The 24578-nt window shown below is 47.7% G+C and overlaps 1 protein-coding gene across 1 annotated transcript; it reads left to right on the top strand.

Annotated features, from left to right (window-relative positions):
- Positions 1-772: 772 nt before the first annotated feature.
- On the top strand, positions 773-23887 carry CCDC83 (coiled-coil domain containing 83). The gene is made up of 10 exons (XM_060235000.1): positions 773-912; positions 3477-3561; positions 5559-5727; positions 7227-7394; positions 11690-11784; positions 13674-13742; positions 15653-15774; positions 20047-20126; positions 21946-22193; positions 23599-23887. The coding sequence occupies exons 1-10, from the start codon at positions 803-805 to the stop codon at positions 23773-23775; spliced, it is 1323 nt and encodes a 440-aa protein (XP_060090983.1). The 5' UTR covers positions 773-802; the 3' UTR covers positions 23776-23887.
- The last annotated feature ends 691 nt before the right edge of the window (positions 23888-24578 follow it).

Raw genomic sequence — 24578 nt, 5'->3', positions numbered from 1 at the left:
AGAAGGTAGGGTATATTCTTGAAGGAATATTAATTCAAGAAACTTTTGACAGGGGCTGGAAAAAGGGCAGCCGTTATTCTGTAACCTATAATTGCATGATAACTTTGGATTCATTTCAGTCTGGCAGGACCTGGTCTTGCAAATGCACGCTGTTAATGTTTGCTTCAAGCCTCATCATTAAAAAAATTTTTTGAATCAACATCTTTATCCATCCCCGGACCAAGGGACGCCAGATTATGCTCTACATAGCGAGGGCCTTCTCGGTGGCAGCCCCTAATTTATGGAATGCCCTTCTAGAGGCCACGAGAGCCCTGAGGGATCTCTCCCAATCCTGCAGGGCCTGCAAAACCGACCTTTTTCGGCAGGCCTACAGTAACTAACGCGTGAGGAGCTGCCACTACTTTGCCGCTGAATACTATCCTCTACCTATACGACACCCCATAGAGCTATACAGAGAATTAAGAGCTAAAACAAAGCTGGACCGCCTTTGTAAGAAATTTTATAGCACCATTTCTAAGTTTTTAAATTATAAATTTTTATGTGTGTTGATTTTATAATCATAAAGTATTGTTACTATTATATTATGACTGTGAGCCGCCCAGAGTCCGTATATGGAGTGGGTGGCATACAAATGTAAGGTAAATAAAATAAAATAAATGAAAATAAAGGAGCCTTGTGACTGAACACTTGGGCAAAATCTTACAGAGATGCATTGATCAGGAATTACAACACAGAAGATGCATTATCTAAGCCTTGCTTCTGTTTCTCTCAGATCCCTTTTTGTGCTACAAAGTCGTAAGCCATGGTGAAAGACAAGAAGAAACAAGACAAGAAGGAAAAGAAGAAGAAGAAAAAGGCATCTCAGCAGCAGGAAGTTCGAACTTATTTTCCAGAAGCTCTGTTGGAATATCAGTATGTATAACGGGCAGGAAATTCAACATCTCAGTATGTGCACGGCTGGGGGCCTGAAGAGAGGGTTCTCTTTCCTTGCCAGCCCTTTGTGGGCAAAAGGATCTTTGCTGCCATCCCACTGACCTCGGGTTGCCAGTAACACCTTTAAGACAAACAAAGTTTTATTCTGTTTTAGCTCAATTAGCATTTCTAAGAAGCTGAGGTTGTAAATAGATCCAAGTAGGCAGCCATGTTGGTCTGAAGTCATAGAACGAAATAGGAGTCAATAGCACCTTTAAGACCAACTTAGTTTTATTCAGAACGTAACCTTTCGTGTGCTTTAAACACACTTCATCAGACGGGGAATCTGGCACAGTCCTCGTCTGATGAAGTGTGCTCAGAGCACCCGAAAGCTTACGTTCTGAATAAAACTAAGTTGGTCTTAAAGGTGCAAATGACTCCTATTTTGTTCTGAGGTTGTAAAGTCATTAACACCACTAACTTCTTTGCAGCCCAGAGGGAAAATCACACATAGACTCTACCACCCCATTCATGCCTTTGAAGATAATGATCTCTCCTCCTTGAAAATTTAAATTAAAAACCCCCAAGTCCTGTGTAGGTTGCCCAGAGGGAGCTCAGCCCCTGCCAGGAAAATCCGGGTGGGGGGGCTCAAACCCCCAAGCCCCTGTGTAGTTTACGCCTATGTCTGGATTTGGAAAGTCTTGGAGGTTTGGGAGGCTGGGCCTGGACAGAGACCTGAGCCATCCTTCAAAGCAGATGTTTTCACCAGGGGGACTGCTCTGTGTCGTCTGGAGACCAGCTGTAACTCTAAAAGATCTCCAGGTCCCATTTGGAGGTTGAAACACCAAAATCACCATGGAAAATTAATTAAATACATTCACCATACAAAATCTATAGTATTGGAATCACTGTTTAAACTTTTTAAAATGCAATATCAAAATAGAAAAATGCAGTAAAGTCTTAGCAAACTCTTGTGCAGTTCAACCTTTCCAACAGCGTCACAGTCTAGACTTCTCAGGCTTCACAAAATATTCAAGGCCAATCCACCCACTCTTGCGGGAGGGATTGAAAGTGCTAGTGCTTGAAATTGACTCCCTTGCGCGTAGTTCGTTCATAAACACATTTCACTGTATTTCAAAGATGTAATGTACAGCTTTCCATCTTCCAAAGACATAATTTCATGAAAATGGGAAACATCCACATAAATGTGTTTATGAATGAACTGTGCACAACGGAGTCAATTTCAAGCACTCCCTGCAGGAGCGGGTGGGTTGGTCTTGAATATTTTGTGAAGCTTCAGAAGTCTGGATTGTGATATTGTTGGAAAGGTTGAACTGCTCAAGAGTTCGCTAAGACTTTATTGCATGTTTCTATTTTGATATTAAACAGTGATTCTAATACGATAGATTTTGTATGGTGAATGTATTTAACTAATTTTCCACAGTGATTTTGGTGTTTCAACCTCCAAATGGGACCTGGAGATCTTTTAGAGTTACAGCTGGTCTCCAGACGACACAGAGCAGTTCCCCTGGTGAAAACATCTGCTTTGGAGGATGGCTCAGGTCTCTGTCCAGGCCCAGCCTCCCAAACCTCCAAGAATTTCCAAACCCAGACAGTTTCCAAACCCAGAGTTTGCTACGACTTTATTGCATTTTTCTATTTTGATAGTGATTTAAAAAAAAATTTTTAAAGGGATTCCGGTACTATAGATCTTGAATGGTGAATGTATTTCATTAATTTTCCACAGTGATTTTGGTGTTTCTACTTTGTTCTGTGGTGCTCTTGGGTGGCATCTGGAGGTTAGCAACCCTACAGTATAGGACATGTGTGAACTGGGACATGTGTGAACACACTCACACAAAAACTTAGGTTGTTTTCAAATTCAAGTCGACAGACACTATGGGTTGAATCCCAATTAAATCTGCAATTTCCACCTTCCTTCTACAGACCTGTACTGTTTCTGGGGGTACCTTATCTCCCCAGCAGCAGCATTTCTTGGGGGTCAGTAAGCTGAAGTGGTAGGGAGGAGGGAAGACAGTTACATTATATAGATATATCCGGGGGCGGGGGGATTCCCTTAGCATATTAACACATCATGTTCTTTCAGTTCTCGTGTAAAATGGGTATGTGCAGATCTAGGTAAGGTTGCCAGCTCCAGGTTGGGAAATACCTGGAGATTTGGGGGGTGAATCCTGAGATGGGCAAGGTTTGGGAAGGGAAGGGACCTCAACAGATAGCGTGCCATAGAGTCCACCTTCCAAAGCAGCCATTTCCTCCAGGGCAACTATGTGGTCTGGAGATCAGGAGAAATTCTAGGAGAATATATGTCTTTCAAGCTGTTTTCAGCTTATGGTATGGTCACATTGCAGAAATCTGGCCTTCCACAATGCAGCGGTGTGAACTACATTTAATAACGTTCAGACCCCTTTAAATTCCACGCTGCTACGCTTTTGTTATTTGGTTTCCACACAAAAAAAAGACTGGTAATTCCCCATGCAATTTTTGTTTTAAATACCTCTCAGTAGCTTCATGGTAGCGCCTTCCATTTGTTGGTTTCTCTGTAGAATACAGATAAAAGATGAGGTCATCGATCAGCTTCTGTTTGAAATCAAACGCTACGAAGAAATTAATGAGAGATGCAATGAAAGGGTAAGTGAAACAGCATCTCTGCTTAAAGCAACTACTGTTTAGTGGCTAATGGGATGGAGGTACAATCCAGGACGTTCCCTGTTCATGAGGTAGCCTTAAGGCCCAATTACATGATGGATTTCCATCATGTTCATGCATTGCACTAGCCTCTGAAATCCTTGCTCCGCTATGAAACTCACTGAGTGACCTTGGGGTCCCTCACTTCAGCCTCTCCTGCCTCTCAGGGTTGTTGTAAGGATCAAAAAGAGGAGGAAGAATCATGTACACCACACTGGCAGGGCCAGCCCTCCCATTAGGCAAACGAGGCATTTGCCTAGGGTGCCGGCAAGGTGGAGGCTCCGAATTTGGCCTCCTCCCCCGCCCCTTAGGCAAATCCCTGTTTGCCTTCCTACCTTCCTCTTCCCTCCATTCTTCACAATTTTAAGGCTATGGAAGGAGTGATGAAGCACCAAGCGCCCTGCTCTTTAAAGGCTGGCTCCTCCCCCACCCTGGCGATCAGCTGAGACTGGAGGCTCCTCTGCCCCTCCGGCGCACTCACAATCAGTGCTGGGGGCAGCAGCAGCAAGCGACCCACTGAAAGAGCGGTGGCGCCCTTGCCGCCTCCTCCCCGACCGTGGGAAGGAAGTGAGGAGGAGGCAAGGGCGGCATCACTCTTTCAGCGGGTTGCTTGCCGCTGCTGCCCCCAGCACTGATAGTGAGCGCACCGAAGGGGCATAGGAGCCTCCAGCCTCCGTGGTTTTCCCCACTGATCAGCTGATTGGCGGGAGGGAGGCAGCCTTTAAAGAGCCTGGAGCGTGGCGCCTCATCACCCCTTCCATAGCCTTAAAACTGTGAAGAACGGAGGGAGGAGGAGGTGCCGCAGGACGAGAACGGCAGGGCACAGCGCTGCGGAGGGTAGGGGAGGGGGTGGTGGGGCAGTGGAAGGGGGAGAGGGCCGCAGAGGGGGAAAGGGGGCAGCGGGGCTGCCTAGGGCACTATGCACCCTAGGGCTGGCCCTGCACACTAGGATCTTTGAAGGAAGGGTGGGATAAAAATGGACTAGACAGATAGCTAGAATGGGCTTTGGTTGCCTGAGACAAAGAATGATGTATAAATGTTTTAAATAAATAAAATTAGTAGATTTACTTTGCCTTTTTAATAAGCAGCTTTGGGAGGGCCTGATATGAACTGGGGCCACAGCATTGGAGAAAGAAAGAGTATTCTTCCCAGTCTGGTGTAGTGGTTAAGTGTGTGGACTCTTATCTGGGAGAACCGGGTTTGATTCCCCATTTCACTACTTGCAGCTGCTGGAATGGCCTTGGGTCAGCCATAGCTCTCGTAGGAATTGTCCTTGAAAAGGCAGCTGCTGTGAGAGCTCTCTCAGCCCCACCTACCCCACAGGGTGGCTGTTGAGGGGGGAGGAAGGAAAAGGGGATTGTGAGCCACTCTGAAATTCAGTGTGAAGGGCAGGATATAAATCCAATTTTTTTTTTTCTTCTCCTTCTTCTCCTTGAAGGGTCAATTTCATTCCACGTTAACAATCCCCTGCTTTATTTTGTGTGCATTTTTTTTTGGCACCGGGGACCAGTGTTTCCTTTAAGTTAGTTTTTTAGCCTCCGGCTCACACATTTTTGTCTTAGCTCAGGAAGGATGGCTCCAGAGCGCACTTAATTTCTACAGTAGTTCACAACTTTAATGCCAGTAGCTCACAAAGTAGAATTTTTGCTCACAAGACTCTATAGCTTAGAGGGAGCCTTGCTGGGGGCACTGCTATTTGCCTCCTCTCAAGAAGAAGAGAAGAACAGACAAAAGTGCAATAAGAACTGTTGTTATTCAAATCTGTACATCGTTATTACATTGGGAACGCACAAAGAGACAGCCACTGTAATCAAATGTTCCCAAGCTGCTTGCCATCTTAGATGGCCTCCTTCTTTTGCTATTAATCTATTCTTACATTCTTATGAATCAAAATGACCAATAGGACAAGTCAAAACATTTGCATCTCCCTTTCTTCTCAGAACCGGAATCTAAAGACAGAACAGACTGGTAACATCCGGGCACTTCTGGCCGCCCTGAAAGAGCAGGAGAAGGAACTAGAGAAACTTGAGGTTGTGACCAGGGACGATGTGGAGAAAGCCATGAAGGACAAGTGGCAGTACATTAAGGACCAGGAAAAACTGATTAAAGGCAAGTCACGCATCAGGATAGCTCAAGAAACATTGATGTTTAGGGGACGGGAGGGTATGGTGGGCATCAGATCTGCCCTGTCCTTAAAGTAATGGAAGCAAAAGTGTATCTTCAACCCTTTCATTATGCCAGGGCTTTTTTTAGTAGCAATAACTCCTTTGCATATTAGGCCACACCCCCTCAATATAGCCAATCCTCCAAGAGCTTACAGGGCCTACTGTAAGCTCCAGGAGGTGCCACAGGAGGTGGTGGCGGCCACAAGCATGGCCACCTTCAAGAGGGGGTTAGATAAAAATATGGAGCAGAGGTCCATCAGTGGCTATTAGCCACAGTGTGTGTTTGTGTGTGTATATATATATATATATTTGGCCGCTGTGTGACACAGAATGTTGGACTGGATGGGCCATTGGCCTGATCTAACATGGCTTCTCTTATGTTCTTATGTTAGGAGGATTGGCTACATCAAGGGTGTGTGGCCTAATATGCAAAGCAGTTCCTTCTACAACCCCCCCCCCCTCCATTATTCCAACAGCATAGGGACACGATACTTTCTGTGCCTTTGAGACATCATCAGAGTCATACTGGGTATACTGACATACAAACCATTTGCAGGAGTGAGGTTGGAAGCAGGTCTTCTCCCAAGCAATTCCAGGAGTCTCCGTTAACTTCCCACTATTAGAAAAGATTCTTTTACACATCTATCTTTTATTTTTGACATATCTATTCCTTCAACTGTCGTTGCCCCTTGATTAAATCCATACAGCTGCTGACCCTGTACACTTAACTTGTCATTCCTGTTTTGTCTTTGCATGTCTTAAGATATCTTCATCGTGTTATATGCTAATTTGCCGTTCAGACTCTATCTGTAGGTCTGAATGCTTTTCTTCCATTTTGCTCTATCCGAAGACGTGTGCGTGCACACAGAAGCTCAAACCTTGAATAAAACTTTGTTGGTCTTAAAGGTGCCTCTGAACTCTTACCTTTATGCTTCAGACCAGTACGGTTACTGGCATGAAAGTGGTGAGCTGCTCCATAAATTAGTGTGCTCAGGGGCTCTTTTTCTTGAACTAAAACAAAAAGGAGGCTAAAAATATGTGAGCCGGCTCACACTAACTCAGCTTAGAGGGAACACCGCTCCCTGCCCAGTCTCTTGCTCGGTTTTGCTCCTGAATTTCAAAATTCAAAATTTGGGGAGGGACGGTGGCTCAGTGGCAGAGCATCTGCTTGGTAAGCAGAAGGTCCCAGGTTCAATCCCTGGCATCTCCCAAATGAAAAGGTTCCAGGCAAGTAGGCGTGAAAAACCTCAGCTTGAGACCCTGGAGAGCGGCTGCCAGTCTGAGTAGACAATACTGACTTTGATGGACCGAGGGTCTGATTCAGTATAAGGCAGCTTCATATGTTCTTCATATGTTCAATGGAACAATTGCAAGCCTTATAAATACTCCCTTGAATCAACATATGTATGTAAATCTCTTGTAAACCCATTCCTTATCCAACAGACATGCGCTCTCAGATCAACAGTTTTGAGCAAAAGCTTCTGGTGAAACAAGCGGATGTGGACTACTGGCTGGAGTATAAAAACGTGGGGAGTGCTGACCATGCCCAACAAATCCAGAGCCTAGAGCAAGACATCAAGAAGCTCAAGGAAGACCTTGAGGAAATGACAGGTGAGCTGCTCTTGGGCCAGTACTACAGTCTGCAAGCAGACAAGTCAGTTCATGGGGAGGGGGGAGCAGGGCCGGCTCTGCCACTAGGGAAACTGGATTAAACCCTGTGGAGGCCCCGGGCCCTAGGCAGTCAAAATCTCAGAAATTATCTCAGAGTCGAGGCGCCTGCCCTATTACCCACGACCCCTGCTGCAGCCTGCAGGCAGCTTCTCAAAAGCCCCTTTGACAAAGCTGCAGGGGAGAGGCAGAGAGAGGCAAACTTGGCGACAACGCCACCAGCAGCTGCACCAGACAAGCTGGGCAAAGAGCGGCTCAGTTGCTGGCTGGGAGGGCTGCAAGCAGCGGGGGAATGCGGGAGGGGAGGCAGCCCGGGGCCCCTAAAGACGTGGGGGCCCATAGGCCACTGCCTACTTGGCCTAATTGTTAATCCGGCCCTGCAAACTAGGCAGTTGCCTAGGACACAGTTTTCTGGGGATGCAAATTGGGCATCCCCCATGTGACTCAGTGACATTATGAGTGGGTGGGCGTGCCAGAAGCTAGCTTTGCCTAGGATGCCAGACAGTTTAGGGCTGACCCGGGGAGAGGAGCTAAACAGCAACAATGCAATGCATTTTACTGGGACATGTTTTTGAGGAAAATGGGAGGAGTCTGAGCCTGCTTCGGCGGGGAGGGCGGGATATAAATCCAATAGAATAAATAAATAAATAAAGTGGTACATATGCATTTCTGTTGTCCCACTTGATGCCTCTGGCCATACAGGCTTTGCAGGTTTCTAAAATAACATTTAAAAAACCTGCTCAACTTGTTTATGCCAGAAGCAAAAAGTGGGTTAATAATAACACCCCATGAGAAGTGGGGTGGTTTCAATCTCTGAAAAAGCCATCGCTGAGCTAGAGTTTGCAACTGAAGAAAACTCTGCATTGTAGTTGAATTTTGAAGGTTAAATGTTTGAAAGGGTTGACATTCAGCCCTTTTGGAAAGTTGTCAACTTTTGGTTCTTTAACTCACAGCTTGCTTTCCCCACAAAGACTCAGTGCAGATTACAGAGTACAGAAATGGGGTGGGGGGAAAATTCAGTACAGGACATCCTATGAATGATGTAATAGGAGTAGGCACAGCTTTTTTTTCTGGGGGAACGGGACCTCTTTGCAGAAACAAAATTGTCAAAAAAAATGTTTAAAAGTTCATGAGGGGCACCCGTGTGTTTCTCCTTCGTTTCCTTCATGAGAGTTCCAGCACCTCTTTTTCCAGGGGGTGGGAAACCCTGGGAGTAGGAATAAGAACGTAAGAGAAGCCATGTTGGATCAGGCCAATGGCCTATCCAACCCAACACTCTGTGTCACACAGTGGCCAAAAAACCCAGGTGCCATCAGGAGGTCCATCAGTGGGGCCAGGACACTACAAGTCCTCACACTGTTGCCCCTCCCAAGCACCAAGAATACAGAGCATCACTTGCCCCAGAGAGAAAATTTCAACAATACGCTGTGGCTAATAGCCACTGATGGACCTCTGCTTCATATGTTTATCCAGTCCCCTCTTGAAGCTGGCTATGCTTGCAGCCGCCACCATAAAACTGAATGACAAAGCAGGCATTTCCATGACATCTAATTTTTTCTTTAAAGGTTCTAGGAACTATTCAATGGCTACACCATTATAAAGTTTCAGCACCCTATGCTATCTTCCCTTTCCTTGTTTTTCTTCTTCTTCCTTACCCGCTTAGGACAGCCAGTTTGGTGTAGTGGTTAAGTATGCGGACTCTTATCTGGGAGAACCAGGTTTGATTCCGCACTCCTCCACTTGCACCTGCTAGCATGGCCTTGGGTCAGCCATAGCTCTGGCAGAGGTTGTCCTTGAAAGGGCAGCTGCTGTGAGAGCCCTCTCCAGCCCCACCCACCTCACAAGATGTCTGTTGTGGGGGAGGAAGGTAAAGGAGATTGTGAGCCGCTCTGAGACTCTTCAGAGTGGAGGGCAGGATATAAATCCAGTATCTTCTTCTTCTTCTTCCTAGTTACTGTGGCCAAGTACCTGGCAGTGCCAGGCAGCAAAATTTGCTGCAGAGTCTCTGTAGGGTCTCCATCAAGTGTAACTGTGCAGGAAGTGCTGGATTCATATAATTGCCAGTACTTGGTGGAGATATGAACATATATGAAGCTGCCTTATACTGAATCAGACCCTCAGTCATCTAAATCAGTATCGTCTACTCAGACTGGCAGTGGCTCTCCAGGGTCTCAAGCAGAGGTTTTTCATGCTATTTGCCTGGACCCTTTTAGTTGGAGATGCCGGGGATTGAACCTGGGACCTTCTGCTTACCTAGCAGATGCTCTACTGCTGCGTCACCGTGCCTCCCCACCATTCCTACCTGGAGATTTCGGAGGTGGAGCCTGAGGAGAGCAGGGTTTGAGGAGGCGGAAACCTCAGCAGATATACTGCCATACTGTTCACCAAGGGTGCAATTCTAGCAGGAGCTCCTTTGCATATTAGGCCACACACCCCTGATGTAGCCAATCCTCCAAGAGTTTACAAGGCTCTTTTTTTGTAAGCTCTTGGAGGATTGGCTACATCACGGGTGTGTGGCTTAATATGCAAAGGAGCTCCTGCTAGAATTCCACCCCTGCTGTTCACCCTCCAGAACAGCCATTTTCTCCAGGGGAACTGATCTCTGTCACCTGGAGTGATTTGAGAGATTTCGAGTGTATGGGTGTTGGCAATCCAACCCAGGTCCCATGTGGAGGTTGGCAGGCCTCATCCAGGCTTCGTCTTTGTCTCCCCTGAGTCTGCCAATCTGAAACTTGTTCAGCCAAAAACCTGTTCTTGAGGTGACAAAAGGTCTCTGTCCCTTTTCTTCGGTGACAGCTGAACACTGCACTGCAAAGCATTACATTTTAGAAAGATGCCCATTTTGATTTGGATTGCTAGGCAGTGACTGGAACCGGTGGGTGGGGACAGTGGGGTGGGCTGTGATACCCACTGCAGCCTACATCACTTCCCGTAAAGACCTGGAAAAGACATAGGGAAACTCTAGGAATTGCCAGTAACTCTGTGGTAAAACCATAATGTTTCTGGCAATGTGTGGTGCTATCCTATGGCACTTCAGGGTTTTTGCCAAAAGTGATGTACAGTCACACATAACACTGCCTTTTTCTTAAAAAGAACAACAATTCTCTTACTCCCGCTCAGAACAGTGGCAGGGAGCAGGACTGGGCACATCAGATCTCTCCCCCCAGGGGCCTTGACATCCTTATGAGACCAAACAGGCATGGTGTGTTTACAGAGCTCAGTCTGAGAGCATTCAAATATAAGGAACTTCAGTAAACAAAAATTAAGAGACCACACGTGATCTGTTCCAGCATCAGGCTGAGCAAGAACACAAAGAAAAAGTAAACACTTGTGAGGCAGATCTTATCTGCTGGGCAGGACAATGTGGGGGGAGGTGTGTGGGTCTTTTAAGTATGCTTAAACTCTACAACAAGTAGCCCTGTGGCACAGAGTGGTAAAGCTGCGGTACTGTAGTCCAAGCTCTCTGCTCACAACCTGAGTTCGATCCCAGCAAAAGCTTGGTTCAGATAGCCGGCTCAAGGTTGACTCAGCCTTCCATCCTTCTAAGGTCGGTCAAATGAGTACTCAGCTGCTGGCGGGGGAGGGGGTGCGGGGAAGCGCAGATGACTGGGGAAGGCAATGGCAAACCACCCCGTAAAAAGTCTGCCGTGAAAACGTCATGATGCAACGTCACCCCAGAGTCAGAAATGACTGGTGCTTGCACAGGGGACTACCTTCAGGACTGGAGTAACAATTAGGCTGAGTAGGCACTGTCCTATGAACCCCCCCACACTTTTAGGGGCCCCGGGCTGGTTTGACTCTCTCTGCCTCTCCCTCACAGCTTTATCAAAGGGCCTTTTGAGAAGGTGCCTGGAGGAGATATTAGGAGATAATTTGCAAGGGGGCCCCCAAGATTCCGCTGCCTAGGGGCCTCCACAGGGTTTAATCCGGCACTGACTATCTTTACTTTAAAAAAAACCTCTAAATGGCACACAATCCAGGAAGGGAGTACAAAAAGAACCGTTACATTATTAAGATGAGACTGTATTCTCGTTACTGAAAAAAGGCGTTCTGCGATCTAACAGCAAGAACCTCCAAAAGGCCAACTACTCAGTAAAAAAAATTATGACTACATTAATGGATCTTGATTTGAATGTGCTATAAGGAAAGGAAAGGTCCCTGTGCAAGCACCAGTCGTAAAGCAAGAAATAATGATTCTAACAGTTATTTTCTCCCCCCCTCCGCACCGAAAAAAAAAGAATATTTTAGACTTGCTCTAGAAGAAACAAAGCAAAAAATCGACAAATACACACTGAAGCAAATGGAACTCAAGAAAGAATGGGCACTGAGGTATGTTTTTAGTTTTGAAATCTTGGTCCTTCTTTGGAGTTATGGGCAGATCAAATTTCTAGTGCCTATTAGGAGTAGGACATGGAGCCCTGACCTGGATAGCCCAGGCAAGCCCGATCTTGTCAGATCTCAGAAGCTAAGCAGGACCAAGTGCTTGGATGGGAGACCTCCTTGGAATACCAGCAGTCGGGAGGACAGGGGCAGGCTTTATTCAGCCACCTCCAGGCTGAATATCCTCCAGGCCCCCAGTAGAAGTCAGTCACCAGAGGTCACTATGACTTCCAGGTGCACAGTGAAAAGCTTCAGTTACCCATTTATAACTACTAAGCCTCTATTCAGTAGGCAGGGCATGTTTTTCCAGGCCTGTTGGCAAGCTTAACCCTTGATAGGCTTCCAATCCCAAGGTCCCAGTGGGGGATCCCCCAGTTTTACAGCCTTACCCCGGCCCCCAGCCACCTGGCTGGTGGAGGAAGCCCCCCCCCCCCCACAGCCACCATGCACCTCTAGATCTCCAGCAGGTTTAGAAACTTGCAAGCAGGTCCATTTCAAAATGTGTGTGTGTCTGTGTGCCTTTAAAGTTGAGCAGGAAGTACTACATGGGGAAGGGTCAGCAGCACAGTCCCTCCGTTTGTTTTGCTTTCGTTTCAGAGCAAATAAGAGTGTGTGTGTGTGTGTGTGTGAGAGAGAGAGAGAGGAGTGTAGCTCCTGTTCTTTTCAGATGTCATTGTGGAGGAGAGACAGAGTCAGTGTGGCCTTACATGCAAATGAGTTCCTGCCAGGCTTCTTCTATCCAAAAAGCCCTGCATAAGACAAACGTACAAAAACATTAAAATGCAAATATAGCAAGATTAATACAAGTTAAAAAAGCAAGTTAAAAATCATTTTAAGATGGCATCCCTAACATATTTATATTGCTATTCCATATGGTTAAGGGAGCCTGCATGTTTTATTCTAGAATGTGGCTAATCACCAGTTTTAGGGCTCTTTTTCTGAGGGTACTCAGTGGCACTGAATACCGGCAACTTTTTTCTGGGCTCTCCCAAGTTCTGATCCTCATGCATGGGCCCACCTTACTCCACTAGAAGAAGAGAGAGGAGACCCTCAGGAACAGCCTAGTAAGCATCTGCCAAGGGAGATGGGAATAGGTGGAAATTGGTACAATTGTACAAGCTTTGAATTCAGCAGGAGCTCACAGGAGCACAGCTCCAGAACCTTTCTGACGCCCCCCCTCCTCTCCACCTGCCTTGTCCATTGAATAGTAGGTGCAGCTGCATAACAATCCTTGGATTAGGAGAGCAGCCAGCCAGCCAGCCACCAGGAGCTTTGTCACACCCCCAAAAGCCCTTATTAACCCCTGGAGAAGCCCACGCCACCATTTTTCCACTTCTTATGTGATTTTGGGTGGCAGGTGGCTTGCTGGCCTTTTGACTGGAGGGGACAGCCAAGGAGAGCCCCAGGTGAGCAAGGCCTGCTTGAGCTGGCTGGATCTCTAGCCAGCCCAAGCAGGCCTCACTCGCCTAAGACTCTCCTTTCCTGTATTGGGCTGCTTTTGGCTGGTGGTGGGGACATATGCTAATGAGTTATGCTAATGAGCATCACCACCTGTTTTTTTCTACAAAATGACCCCTGGTACAACCTTATATATAAGTACCAGCATCTTATTTTTTACCTCAGCCCCAATTATTAAAAATGTGAGATATTGTTATAAGCCGCCAGACTGCTCTTGTGCAAAACCAACAGCATTAGAATGTTTTAAGTAACAAAAAAGGAGTTTTGTTCAAGTTTCCAACTGCCTCAGAGCCCATGGTGAGCACGAGATTCTTGCCTCACCCATCCTTCGGGGCCAAAGGGTTTCCGCTTCAGCCAGGATGTCCTCTTATTTTCTTTCCTCAGAATGCCGTTAAGCACATCGACAGCATCAGCTGCCGGGAGATTAAAGAATATGAGTGGCTGAAGGAAGAGGTAAGTGTGAGAGGGAAAAGCGAAGGCAGGAGGAAGAGAAGAAGACCCAACACAAGATGGATTGACTCAGCCAAGGAAACTGGGGTCTCTCTCAGTTTGTAAGACCTGAGCAAGGCTGTTTTGGAAGTCCTTAATTGATAGGGTCGCTTTAAGTCAGAAGTGATCACAGAGAATCATAGAGTTGGAAGGGACCTCCACGGTCATCTAGTCTTAACCTCCTGCATAATGCAAGGAATTCACAAATGTCACACACACTGTTCCATGTCAAGAAGAAGAAGAAGACAACAGCAACAACATTTTTAAAACTCTCTAGGATCTGACCTGGAGAAAAATTGCTGCCTGGCCCAAAGGCGGTGAATAGCATTTCCCTGGGCATGTAAGAAGGAGCCACTAGAACTAAGGGCTGCCCTCCCTCTCATGTCTCATGATCTGCCTAAGTCCACAGAATCAGCATTGCTGTTAGATGGCCATCTAGCCTCTCCTGAAAAAGACTTGATGGCACTTAACACACACACGTTGGCAACAATTAATATGTTGATAACACATCATTGACGGGCAGTAGGTTCAGGATGGACAATACTTCACCCAGAGAGTGATTAAAATGTGGGATTTGCTGCCGGAGGATGCAGTGGTGGCTACAAGAATAAGCAGCTTTCAAAGAGAATTAGATAGATTCGTGGAGGATTAAGTCTATCAATGGCTACTAGTTGTGGTGACTGAGGGGAACCAACATTCAGAGGCGCTAATTCTCTGAATCCCAGAGTCAGAAGGCAACCTCAGGAGAAGACCTCAGGCTCGATGTCCTATTGTTGACCCTCCGGAGGAACTGGTTGGCCACTTTGTGAGACAGGAGGCTGGACTAAATGAACCACTGGTCTGATCCAGCAGGCCTCTTATGTTCTTATAAGGTTTGACTTGATATCCAAATATGATGGTCATCTCCTTAAGACCAAATGAAATTCCATCCCTTGTAGTGCTAAAGAGCCAATTTGGTATAGTGGTTAAGACCAGACGACTAATCTGAGAGAACCAGGTTTGATTCCCCACTCCTCCACATGCAGCCAGCTGGGTGACCTTGGGTCAGTTGTGGTTCTCTCAAAGCTGTTCTGTCAAGTGCGGTTCTCAGCCCCACCTACTTCACCGTTTGTCTGTTGTGGGGAGAAGAGACTCTAACAGAAGGATGGGGTATAAATCCAACTTCTTCTTTCCTAACCTTTCTAGTACAGTGGCACACATCTCCAAATCTACTGGGTATAGGGACCAACTTTGGGGATGGAGGGGGAAGAGCCAGTTTGGTGTAGTGGTTAAGTGTGCGGACTCTTATCTGGGAGAACCAGGTTTGATTCCCCACTCCTCCACTTGCAGCTGCTGGAATGGCCTTGGGTCAGCCATAGCTCTGGCAGAGCTGTCCTTGAAAGGGCAGCTTCTGTAAGAGCTCTCAGCCCCACCCACCACACAGGGGAAGGAAGCTAAAGGAGATTTTGAGCCACTCAGATTCAGAGTATAAGGCGGGATATAAATCCAATATCATCATCATCATCATCATCATCATCATCAAGAATATGCACAAATCAATACAAACTTCAACAGCCCGCTAGCCACTTTCACAGGTTTCCTGACCCACTTTTGATTTGAGACACAGGGGCTGGAAAACACCGCTGGAAGCTACCCCTTTCTGCCAGGTTGAGGTTGGACTTTTTGTCTAATGAAACAAGTCCCAAGATAGTAACAACCATTAGTTATGCTCTCTGGGTGGGGGCAAGAGTGCAGCTAGTGCTAGAAGCATCTGCTTTGCATGCAGTTCTTCTGCCAGAGATGGGTCAGTGTTGATAACAGGAGTCAAGAGGGCCGTAACAGATAAGATGTTGTCAAATGAGAGCTTCCTAGCAGAGTCTCCTCTTTCTTGGCAGGTTGCCCATTATAGGAAGGAGGTGGACGAAATGGAAGCCGCCGCCCACGACCTGGAGCAGGAGAACGTCTACCTCATCAAGAAGCTCTATGACCGTAGGCTCCACTACCTGAGAGTGCCCAGGTAAAGAGAGAGCAATGTCTGAGCCCGGTGGCACCTTTAAAACCAACCGAGTTTAATTCTGGGTATAAGTTTTACTGTGCATGCACACTTCTCCAAGAGATATTGAAACAGACTTTGCCAACCATTATAAATAGGTAGAGAGACCGGGCCTCTGATTTAGCAGGAGCTCACAGGAGCACAGCTCCTGAACCTTTCTGATGGTTCCTTCCTCTTCCCACCTACCTAGTCCATTGAATAGGAGATGCAGCTGCATAACAATCCTTGGATTAGGAGAGAGGGCAGGCAGCCAGCCATCAGGGTCTTTGCCACGCCCCCAGCAGCTCTCGTTAACCCCTGGAGAAGCACACGCCACCCTTTCTCCACTTCTTATGTGATTTTGGTTGGCGGGTGGCTTTCTGGCCTTTTGAGTGGAGGTGGGGCAGCCCATGAGAGCCCCAGGGAAGCGAGGCCTGCTTGGGCTGGCTGGATCTCTAGCCAGCCCAAGGAGGCCTTGCTCGCCTGGGGAGGGTCTCCTTTCTTGCTTCAGGTTGCTTTTGGCTGGGGTGGTGGCAGCATATACTAATGGGTTATGCTAATGAGCTCCACCACCTATTTTTTTACAAAATGACCCCTGAGAGAGAGTGGGGATTCCAATTACCCCTTCCTAGCAACTAACCCCCCACATACCTATATTTAATGGTTGGCAAATAGGCTTCCCAACTCCTCGCCCTGCCGGGGGACCCCTGGATTAGCAGCCTTTTCCCCCGATCTCCAAAAACGTGGAAGCGGGAGGGGTGGGGGTGGGGGGAAACAGCGCGGCCTCCTTTCGCGAGGTGCATGCTGGGATTCGTAGTCCTTGCATCCTCTCCGGCTGCTACAGGCGTCTCCTCGGGGAGTCTGGCCGGTGGAGGGGCGGGAGCTCCGCCCCCAGAGAACCATGTGCGTTTCTACCTACGGAGGCTTCAGTTGCTGATTGAAAGGCTTCCTCTTGGGATGGGGTGTCTGTGTTACTTTGAAGAAGTTGGCAGCAACTCGTGAGTAGAGAGGCCAATCCCCCTTCAGTGTTGCCAGAAATGGGGGGGGGGTGGGGGGAAGTCTGCTGAATACTTCATTATTCTCTATGTGGAGATCAATTCTCATAGGGTATAATGGGGAATTGATCTGGAGGTTTTGGGGGCTCTGGGGGCGCTGTTTTTTGAGGTAGAGGCACCAAATTTTCAGTATAGTATCTAGTGACTCTCTCCAAAGTATCCGCCAAGTTTCAAAACGATTGGACCATGGGGTCCAATTCTATGAGCCCCAAAAAAGGTGCCCCTATCCTTCATTATTTCCTATGGAAGGAAGACATTTAAAAAGGTGTGCGGTCCCTTTAAATGTGATGGCCAGAACTCCCTTGGAGTTCAATTATGCTTGTCACACCTTTGTTCCTGGCTCCGCCCCGAAGTCTCCTGGCTCCACCCCCAAAGTCCCCAGATATTTCTTGAATTGGACTTGGCAACCCTATTGGCAAAGTCTGTTGCAATGTATCTGAAGAAGTGTGCATGCACACAAAAACTTATGCCCAGAATTAAACATTGTTGGTCTTAAAGGTGCTACTGTACTCAAACTTTGTTCTTAGGGTTGCCAAGTCCAATTCAAGAAATACCTGGGGACTTTGGGGGTGGAGCCAGGAACAAGGGTGTGACAAGCACAATTGAACTTCAAAGGGAGTGTGGAGAAACGCCATTTTGGCTGGTGTTTGTCTGGGAGTTGGCTAGAAGGAGGTTGTCAAACTGCTTTGGGCCTAGTCTCTTCCTCCTCCCCTCCTGTCTGGGAACAGCAATTCTGAGGAGGCCTCCTAGAGTGACAGGAAGTCTGTCAGGCTGGTCTCCCAGAATCCTGCAAGCAGGTAAATCAGTTCCTGGGTGGGAACGGGGTTTTATATTGTTGGTTTTTTGGCAGGAAGCGGGCAGCTTGATTTGAGTCTTGGAGACTGGTGGGTGGGTTCTGGATGGTATGGTCACAGCCGGTTGTATAGCAGGGAAAGGAGTGTTTCATCCTAGTTTGATTTAGTTCTTCTGTTCACGATTTTATAATGCCTGTAAATAGTTGTATGTTTCAAATAAATATTTTGTCTGTTTAAAAAGGTAGTCCCTCCGTACCACATAGGTTCCCCAACCGCCTTAGACCACGCTACTGCCAGAGGGGAGTCCAGGGAAGGGGGAAGGCATACAGTTGGCAAGGGTGCCAATCCTCCAGGGGTCTCCCAAAGAAGGACTTTGGTCTCTGTCATAGCCAGGTGCTGGGTTGGCAGAGGACCTTGAGGCCACAGAACCGGCAGGAAGGGGGATTGGGAGTCCTGTTCCTCTTGGTCAGAAACCCCTAAATTGAGCAGGTGGTGGCAGCGTGCCCTAGTGGCAGGAAGCAGATAAGCTCCCTTCAGGAGCTGACAACTCAAAAGGTAGTTGATGGGACCGGATCTGAAGGCAGAATCGGGCCGGTTCCGTCACAGGGAGTTCTGGCCATCACATTTAAAAGGACCTTTTAAATACCTTCCTGCCATTGGAAATAATGAAGGATAGGGGCACCTACTTTGAGGGCTCATAGAATTGGACCCCCTGGTCCAATCCTTTTGAAACCCGGGGGGTGTTTTGAGAAGAACTGTTGGATGCCATGCTGCAAATGTGGTGCCTCGACCTCAAAAAACAGCCCCCCCCCAGAGCCCCAGATACCCACGGATCAATTTTCCATTATACCTGATGGGAATTGGTCTTTATAGGGAATAATGGAGTGCGCAGCAGGCATTTCTCTTCCCTCCCCCCGCTTTCTGATGACCCTGAAGCGGGGGGAGGGCTTCCAAATCGGGGGATCCCCCGCCCCCACCTGAGGATTAGAACGCAATCCGAGAGAGGTCGCTATAATGGAGGACACAGCAAAAATGCAAACTAGTGACCAATTCACTAAAAAGTATATAGAAATCAGACATTTGGACTGATTTCTGTATACTTCTTAGTGAATTGGTCACTAGCTTGCATTTTTTGTTGTGCCACTCCACCTGAGGATTGGCAGCCCTATTTCTTCTGTTGCTCCATGTCAACATGGCTGCCCACCTGAATCAAGGTAAAGAGAGGTCTTTGTGATGCATATATCTGGAAACGAGGTGTGTGTTTGCATGTTTCTGCTGCACACCTCGCAGCGAAGTTTATTTACACACCCAGTTCCCACAGACTAACCCCAGAAAAATTCAGAGCATTCAAGAGTCAAACAGGAGACTGAAGATGTAAAAGCAAATCAGGCAGGCAAGAAACCTAATAAAGAAACGAGAAGATTGAATAGGATGCGAGGCCGTGGAAGGCGGCTGCCAGCTTGGGACAAGAAGCCACCAAGTATGCTAGAGCATATTTTTAAGAAATAGAGGCAGGGGTGTAGCCAGAAAATTTTGGGTGGTGGAGTGCTGGGAAATCCTGTGGGGGCAGGGGACCTGGGGAGGAGGAGAGAGAAAAATAAGAGAGTTGGACGCTGCTAACAGAACAGCTCCCCCACCCGCAGCCCTTGTGAGACTCTACTGCAGGGGTGGCCAAGGGTAGCTCTCCAGATGCTTTTTTGCTTACAACTCCCATCAGCCCCAGCCAGCATGGCCAATAGCTGGGGCTGATGGGAGTTGTAGGCAAAAAAACGTCTGGAGAGCTACCCTTGGCCACCCCTGCTACTGGCTTCCTTGTCTACATGAATGGGGAGCAGGATCTCTGACTTTTTTTTTTGCATTTTGCAATTTTATTTCATTTGTATTTTGCATTTTTAAAAACCTATTTGTTTTCTGCATGGAAAAAAAGAAGTAAATGAGACTGAAGCTTCCCTGACTATGCCCAGGGTCTTTTTGGAAACCCCAAGCACACCTTACAATTTAAAAAGGGGGGGGGGAGGACCCTACAAGCTAAAATGGTCAGATAAAAGTATGACTAGAAATACTCTCATGCAGCACTTTAAACTGACCAGGTGGGGCAACAGGAAGACTTCTGCATGGCACCACTACCAAGAAGGCTCTGCCTCTGGTAGTCACCTAGCTCACTTCCAGAGGCAAGAAGGGTGTTCTGAAAGCCAGGTATATATGGGACCTGACATTTCCTGACACCCGCTCTTTCCAAACTTTAAAGCCATATACTTGCAATCTGCAGAAGTACAGGCATACACAGGATTAATTCTGGCAGCAAATCAGCACAACATACTTGCGGCACGAACGAGTGATACATGGCTAATGTTCTTTTCTCAAATGATATGAGATTGCTTCCCCCCCCCCCCCCCTTAATTTTCTAGAAAGTTATTCCTTACTCAGGGTGCCGGCCTGCAGATTACAGCGGAAGAACTGGAGAAAATGGAATCCAAGGATGCTACAGGTAATCCTCATGAGGATCGTGAGAAGAGTAACTGCAAATGATCTTGGCCTGCCCCCACCCTTCCAGTAGTCTCACAGCTGAAGGGGGGATGAGAAACACCTGTAGACATCTCAGAGAAGAAGACGACTGTAGATTTATATCCCACCCTTCTCTCTGAATCAGAGTCCCAGAATGGCTTACAATCTCTTTTGCCTTCCTCCCCCTCAACAGACACCCTGTGAAGTGGGTGGGGGTGAGAGAGCTCTCCCAGAAGCTGCCCTTTCAAGGACAACTCCTACAAGAGCTATGGCTGACCCAAGGCCATTCCAGCAGGTGAAAGTGGAGGAGTGGGGAATCAAACCCAGTTCTTCCAGATAAGAGAGCTATGGCTGACCCAAGGCCATTCCAGCAGGTGAAAGTGGAGGAGTGGGGAATCAAACCCAGTTCTTCCAGATAAGAGTCCACACACTTAACCACTGTACCGAACTGGCTCTCAGTATAGCGTGGTACTCAAATCATGGGCAGAGTGGATGTGGCAGCAGCAGCTGTACTTCTGGTCAGTGCACTCCTGTCTACTTCTAAAAGATACAAAAAAATGCATCTGTCAGTACCCCCTCAATGTTGAAAAAACCGTGGTGCAATTGGCACTTATTACCATTGTTGGTGGTCTTGTAGACAGATGGAAGAGTTTGGCATAAGATCCAAGAACAAATATATAATATCTCATACCATACCTCTCTCAGCTGGTTTAATTTTATTAAACCTTTGGGATAGCTCAGAGATTCCACTGATTTGTAGGGAATTAATAGCAATTATATGTTCCGCAGCAAAACGTCTGTTAGCGAGATCATGGAAAACTTCACGTACACCCACAGTTTCTGAACGGCTGCAAAAAGCTACTGAATTTTGCATGATGGCTAAAATATAATCTAATATCCATGAATCATAAATGGGTTCTTATACATCTAGATTCAATTTGGCTCCCCCTATACCTCTGGCCTAGATAACCCATCTTGGTTATCTAATTTAGTAAGGATAATTATTCTTATTTGAACTTGGGTTCTCTTTTTTCTTTTCCAGTTTCCACCTTTCTTCCATACAAGTATAGAGATCAATTTGTCAAATCCTTTTCTTTTCATGGCGCGGCGGGGGGAGGGAGACCTTTTTTCTCCCCCTTTTACATTGTTGAAGATAAACAATAACTTCATAACCAACCTGATAATTAGCATAATTTAAATTTAATTGTCACCAGAGTTTTACTAATATAAATCGCCCACCACTGGTTCTTTATCGATTAACTCACCATCATGTTCCCTGTAAGCTGAGTTAGCATGAGCTAGCTCACAGTTTTTTAGCCTCCAGCTCACACCTGAAATGTTAATTTTTATGTTTTAAATTACTTTTATTGTTTTTATGTTTTTATTATATGTTTATACTCATGTATACGCATGAGCATATGTGAGCCGCCCTGAGCAGTGGTGTAGGGAGGGGGGGGGGGGGCGGGTCGCCCCAGGTCTGGGGGGTCCCCGCATTGCCAAGGGGGCTCGCCGCCGCCGACCTGCAGCCGTGGCAGGCGGGGGGGAAGCGGCTCTCTGCTCGCGGCAGCGCGCAGCCCGCGGCTCGGCGTGGCTCGCCGTGGCTTGTCGCTGCCGAAGCAAGCAGAGAGCCATTCGCCCCCCAGCCTGCCACAGCAGGGGCCCCAGGCCCCCAAAGCCCTAGCTACGCCCCTGGCCCTGAGCCTGCTTTGGTGGGAAGAGCAGGATACAAATTGAATTGAATGAATGAATGAATGAATGAATGAATGAATGAATGAATGACGTGACTGTTTTCATCCCTGCAGGACAAGCCGCATCCCTCCAGCTCTCTCCCCTGCTGTATCCAAACCTACAGGAGGCTGTGACTGCTGCCACCTCCTGCGAAATGAAATCGCTGGGCTCCGCCTCTGAAATCATCCTCGCCATGGACATGGACCAGAAGGGACAGGGAGGAGAGCAGTCCAACCTTCCTTCCGAACTGGTCTACCTGCGAGGGCAGACGGCCTCCCAGTTCCTTCCTTCGCTTCTGTATGAAGACACAGCTGACTTCAAGGTAAAAGAAGACTTCAGCCGCACCCCCCACCCCTTCTCCTGGTCCCAGTACAAATTAGGCTTTGAGATGCTGACATTTAAGTTTCCTTAAAAAGAACCAATGCCTTGTTTCCAGGATTAGAGAATCTGGTTTCTGCTAGCTCAGGGGTCCCCCAACCTTTTCGGCCTATGAGCACCTTTGGCATCCAGAATCATAGAATCATAGAGTTGGAAGGGACCTCCAGGGTCATCTAGTCCAACCCCCTGCACAATGCAGGAAACTCACAAACACCTCCCCCTAAATTCACAGGATCTGCATTGCTGTCACATGGCCATCTAGACTCTGTTTAAAAACCTCCAAGGAAGGAGAGCCCACCACCTCCCAAGGAAGCCTGTTCCACTGGGGAACTGCTCTTAACGGTCAGGAAGTTCTTCCTAATGTTGAGCCGGAAACTCTTTTAATTTCAACCCATTGGTTCTGGTCCTACCTTCTGGGGCCACAGAAAACAATTCCAGATTACGACACAGCATGGTAGGCAAGGCCACAAAATGGCTGCTGCAGGAGGATCTTTGTGCTGGGGCGGCAGCTGCTACCAAAGCAACTTTTCTTTTTAAAAAAAATCAGTGCAGCCAATTAGATCTCCAGTGGCCAATCAAAACCCTTGCTGGGCCAAAGCCCCACCTGGCCACTTTCTACAAACTCCTCAGTAGACACCAGGAAGGGTCTTGGAGGGCACCACAGTTCCCAAGGGCACCACGCTGGGGAGGGACCTGGGTGCTAGGTGATTTATGGCTGGGGGGGGGGAGTGGCATTTGACAGCAGAAAGGAACCCAACCAATGGCCCCTGTATCCCCACCCCCGCTGAGCAGAGCAGTTCACATCCTGAGCAAAACAGAACTGCTGTAATGTTAAAAATCAGCAAGACCCGGCGTGGCTCCAGATAGCTTCTAAGCAGGGCTTCTTGTGTGAATGAGCAGCCGTTCACACGCAGCTTAGAGAGAACACAGAACCCAACATGTCACACGTCCTGTATAAAGAGGACCTTTGGTAGCTCTACCTGCAGTAGAACAGCTAGCTTTTAGTCCAGAAGCACTTCAGAAACCAACAAGCTTTGTCAGCATTAGGGGAGGGACAGTGGCTCAGTGGCAGAGCATCTGCTTGGGAAGCAGGAGGTCCCAGGTTCAACCCCCGGCATCTCCAAAAAAGGGTCCAGGCAAATAGGTGTGAAAAACCTCAGCCTGAGACCCTGGAGAGCCGCTGCCAGTCTGAGAAGACAATACTGACTTTGATGGACCAAAGGTCTGATTCAGTATAAGGCAGCTTCATATGTTCATATGTTCAAACTGCTAAAAGCTAAAGCTTCCCTTTGTCAGACATTTCAAGAGTGTTTGCTGAAAACTTTGCTTTTCTCCTTCCTTAACTCCAGGAGTACACAGAGCTGGGGCCTTTGGGGGTAAAGCTCATGAGCGTGGTCGGCCGCGCCGCGCCCATTCACCAAGATATTAAAGAGATGCCCAGCCGAACCCAGCTCGAAGAGAGATACGACAGCAGCCAGGCGTCCCGCTGCATCACCTACCAGATGGTCAGGTCTGCGTTGCTTTGAGACAGAAGGCAGAGGCAAGGAAAGAAGAAAAGACACAAGCTTCAGGTTATGGAGGCGCAACCAGTGTGCGACTGCAGCAGTAAGCTTCTATTAAAAAAAAAAAAGATTTAAATTGGGCGCATTAGTAAGCAGGTGCGTCACGCGACACCACAACTTGCGTCAGCCCGAGGAGCTCAGCTTGGCCTCCTCTTATTTTGATCCCGCCTTTCCTCCAAGCAGGACCCCAAACGGCTCACGTTGTTCCCCTCTCACCACAATCTTGTGAGATAGGTCAGACCGAGAGTCACTCGACTAGCCCAAAGCCGCCCAGCAAGCTTCCATGGCCTGAGGGGGAGAATCGAACCTGGGTTTTCCAGATCACAGACCAACACTTTAACCACTACACCACACTGGCTTTCGTATATACCTCAGCTTAGCCTGATCTTGTCAGGGTTTGGAAAGCTAAGCAGGGTCCGCCACGACCAGTATTTGGTCTGAAAAGCATCAAGGAAGATGAAGCAGAGGTTTTTTACTCCCTGTTTATCTCTACCCGAAGGAGTCTCAGAGCGACTTACAATCTCCTTCCCTTCCTCTCCCCGCAAAAGGCTCCTTTGTGAGGCAGGTGGGGCAAAGAAGAAGAGTGCAGATTTATACCCCGCCCTTCTCCCTGAATCAGAGATTCAGAGCGGCTTACAATCTCCTGTATCTTCTTCCCCCACAACAGATACCCTGTGAGGGGGGTGGGGCTGAGAGGGCTCTCACAGCAGCTGCCCTTTCAAGGGCAACTCCAGCCAGAGCTATGGCTGACCCAAGGCCATTCCAGC

Source organism: Heteronotia binoei, chromosome 3 (genome assembly GCF_032191835.1).
Source record: "Heteronotia binoei isolate CCM8104 ecotype False Entrance Well chromosome 3, APGP_CSIRO_Hbin_v1, whole genome shotgun sequence".
NCBI classification, from domain to species: Eukaryota; Metazoa; Chordata; class Lepidosauria; order Squamata; family Gekkonidae; genus Heteronotia; species Heteronotia binoei.
Note: the sequence above shows the minus strand (reverse complement) of the source record. Positions and strands in the feature narration are given on the sequence as shown.

Coding starts and splice junctions, on each gene's coding strand:
- CCDC83 (XM_060235000.1), top strand. CDS start 803: ATGGTGAAAGACAAGAAGAAACAAGACAAGAAGGAAAAGAAGAAGAAG. Junction 13,743..15,652: donor ATGAGTGGCTGAAGGAAGAG/GTAAGTGTGAGA, acceptor CTTTCTTGGCAG/GTTGCCCATTATAGGAAGGA. Junction 22,194..23,598: donor AAGACACAGCTGACTTCAAG/GTAAAAGAAGAC, acceptor CCTTAACTCCAG/GAGTACACAGAGCTGGGGCC.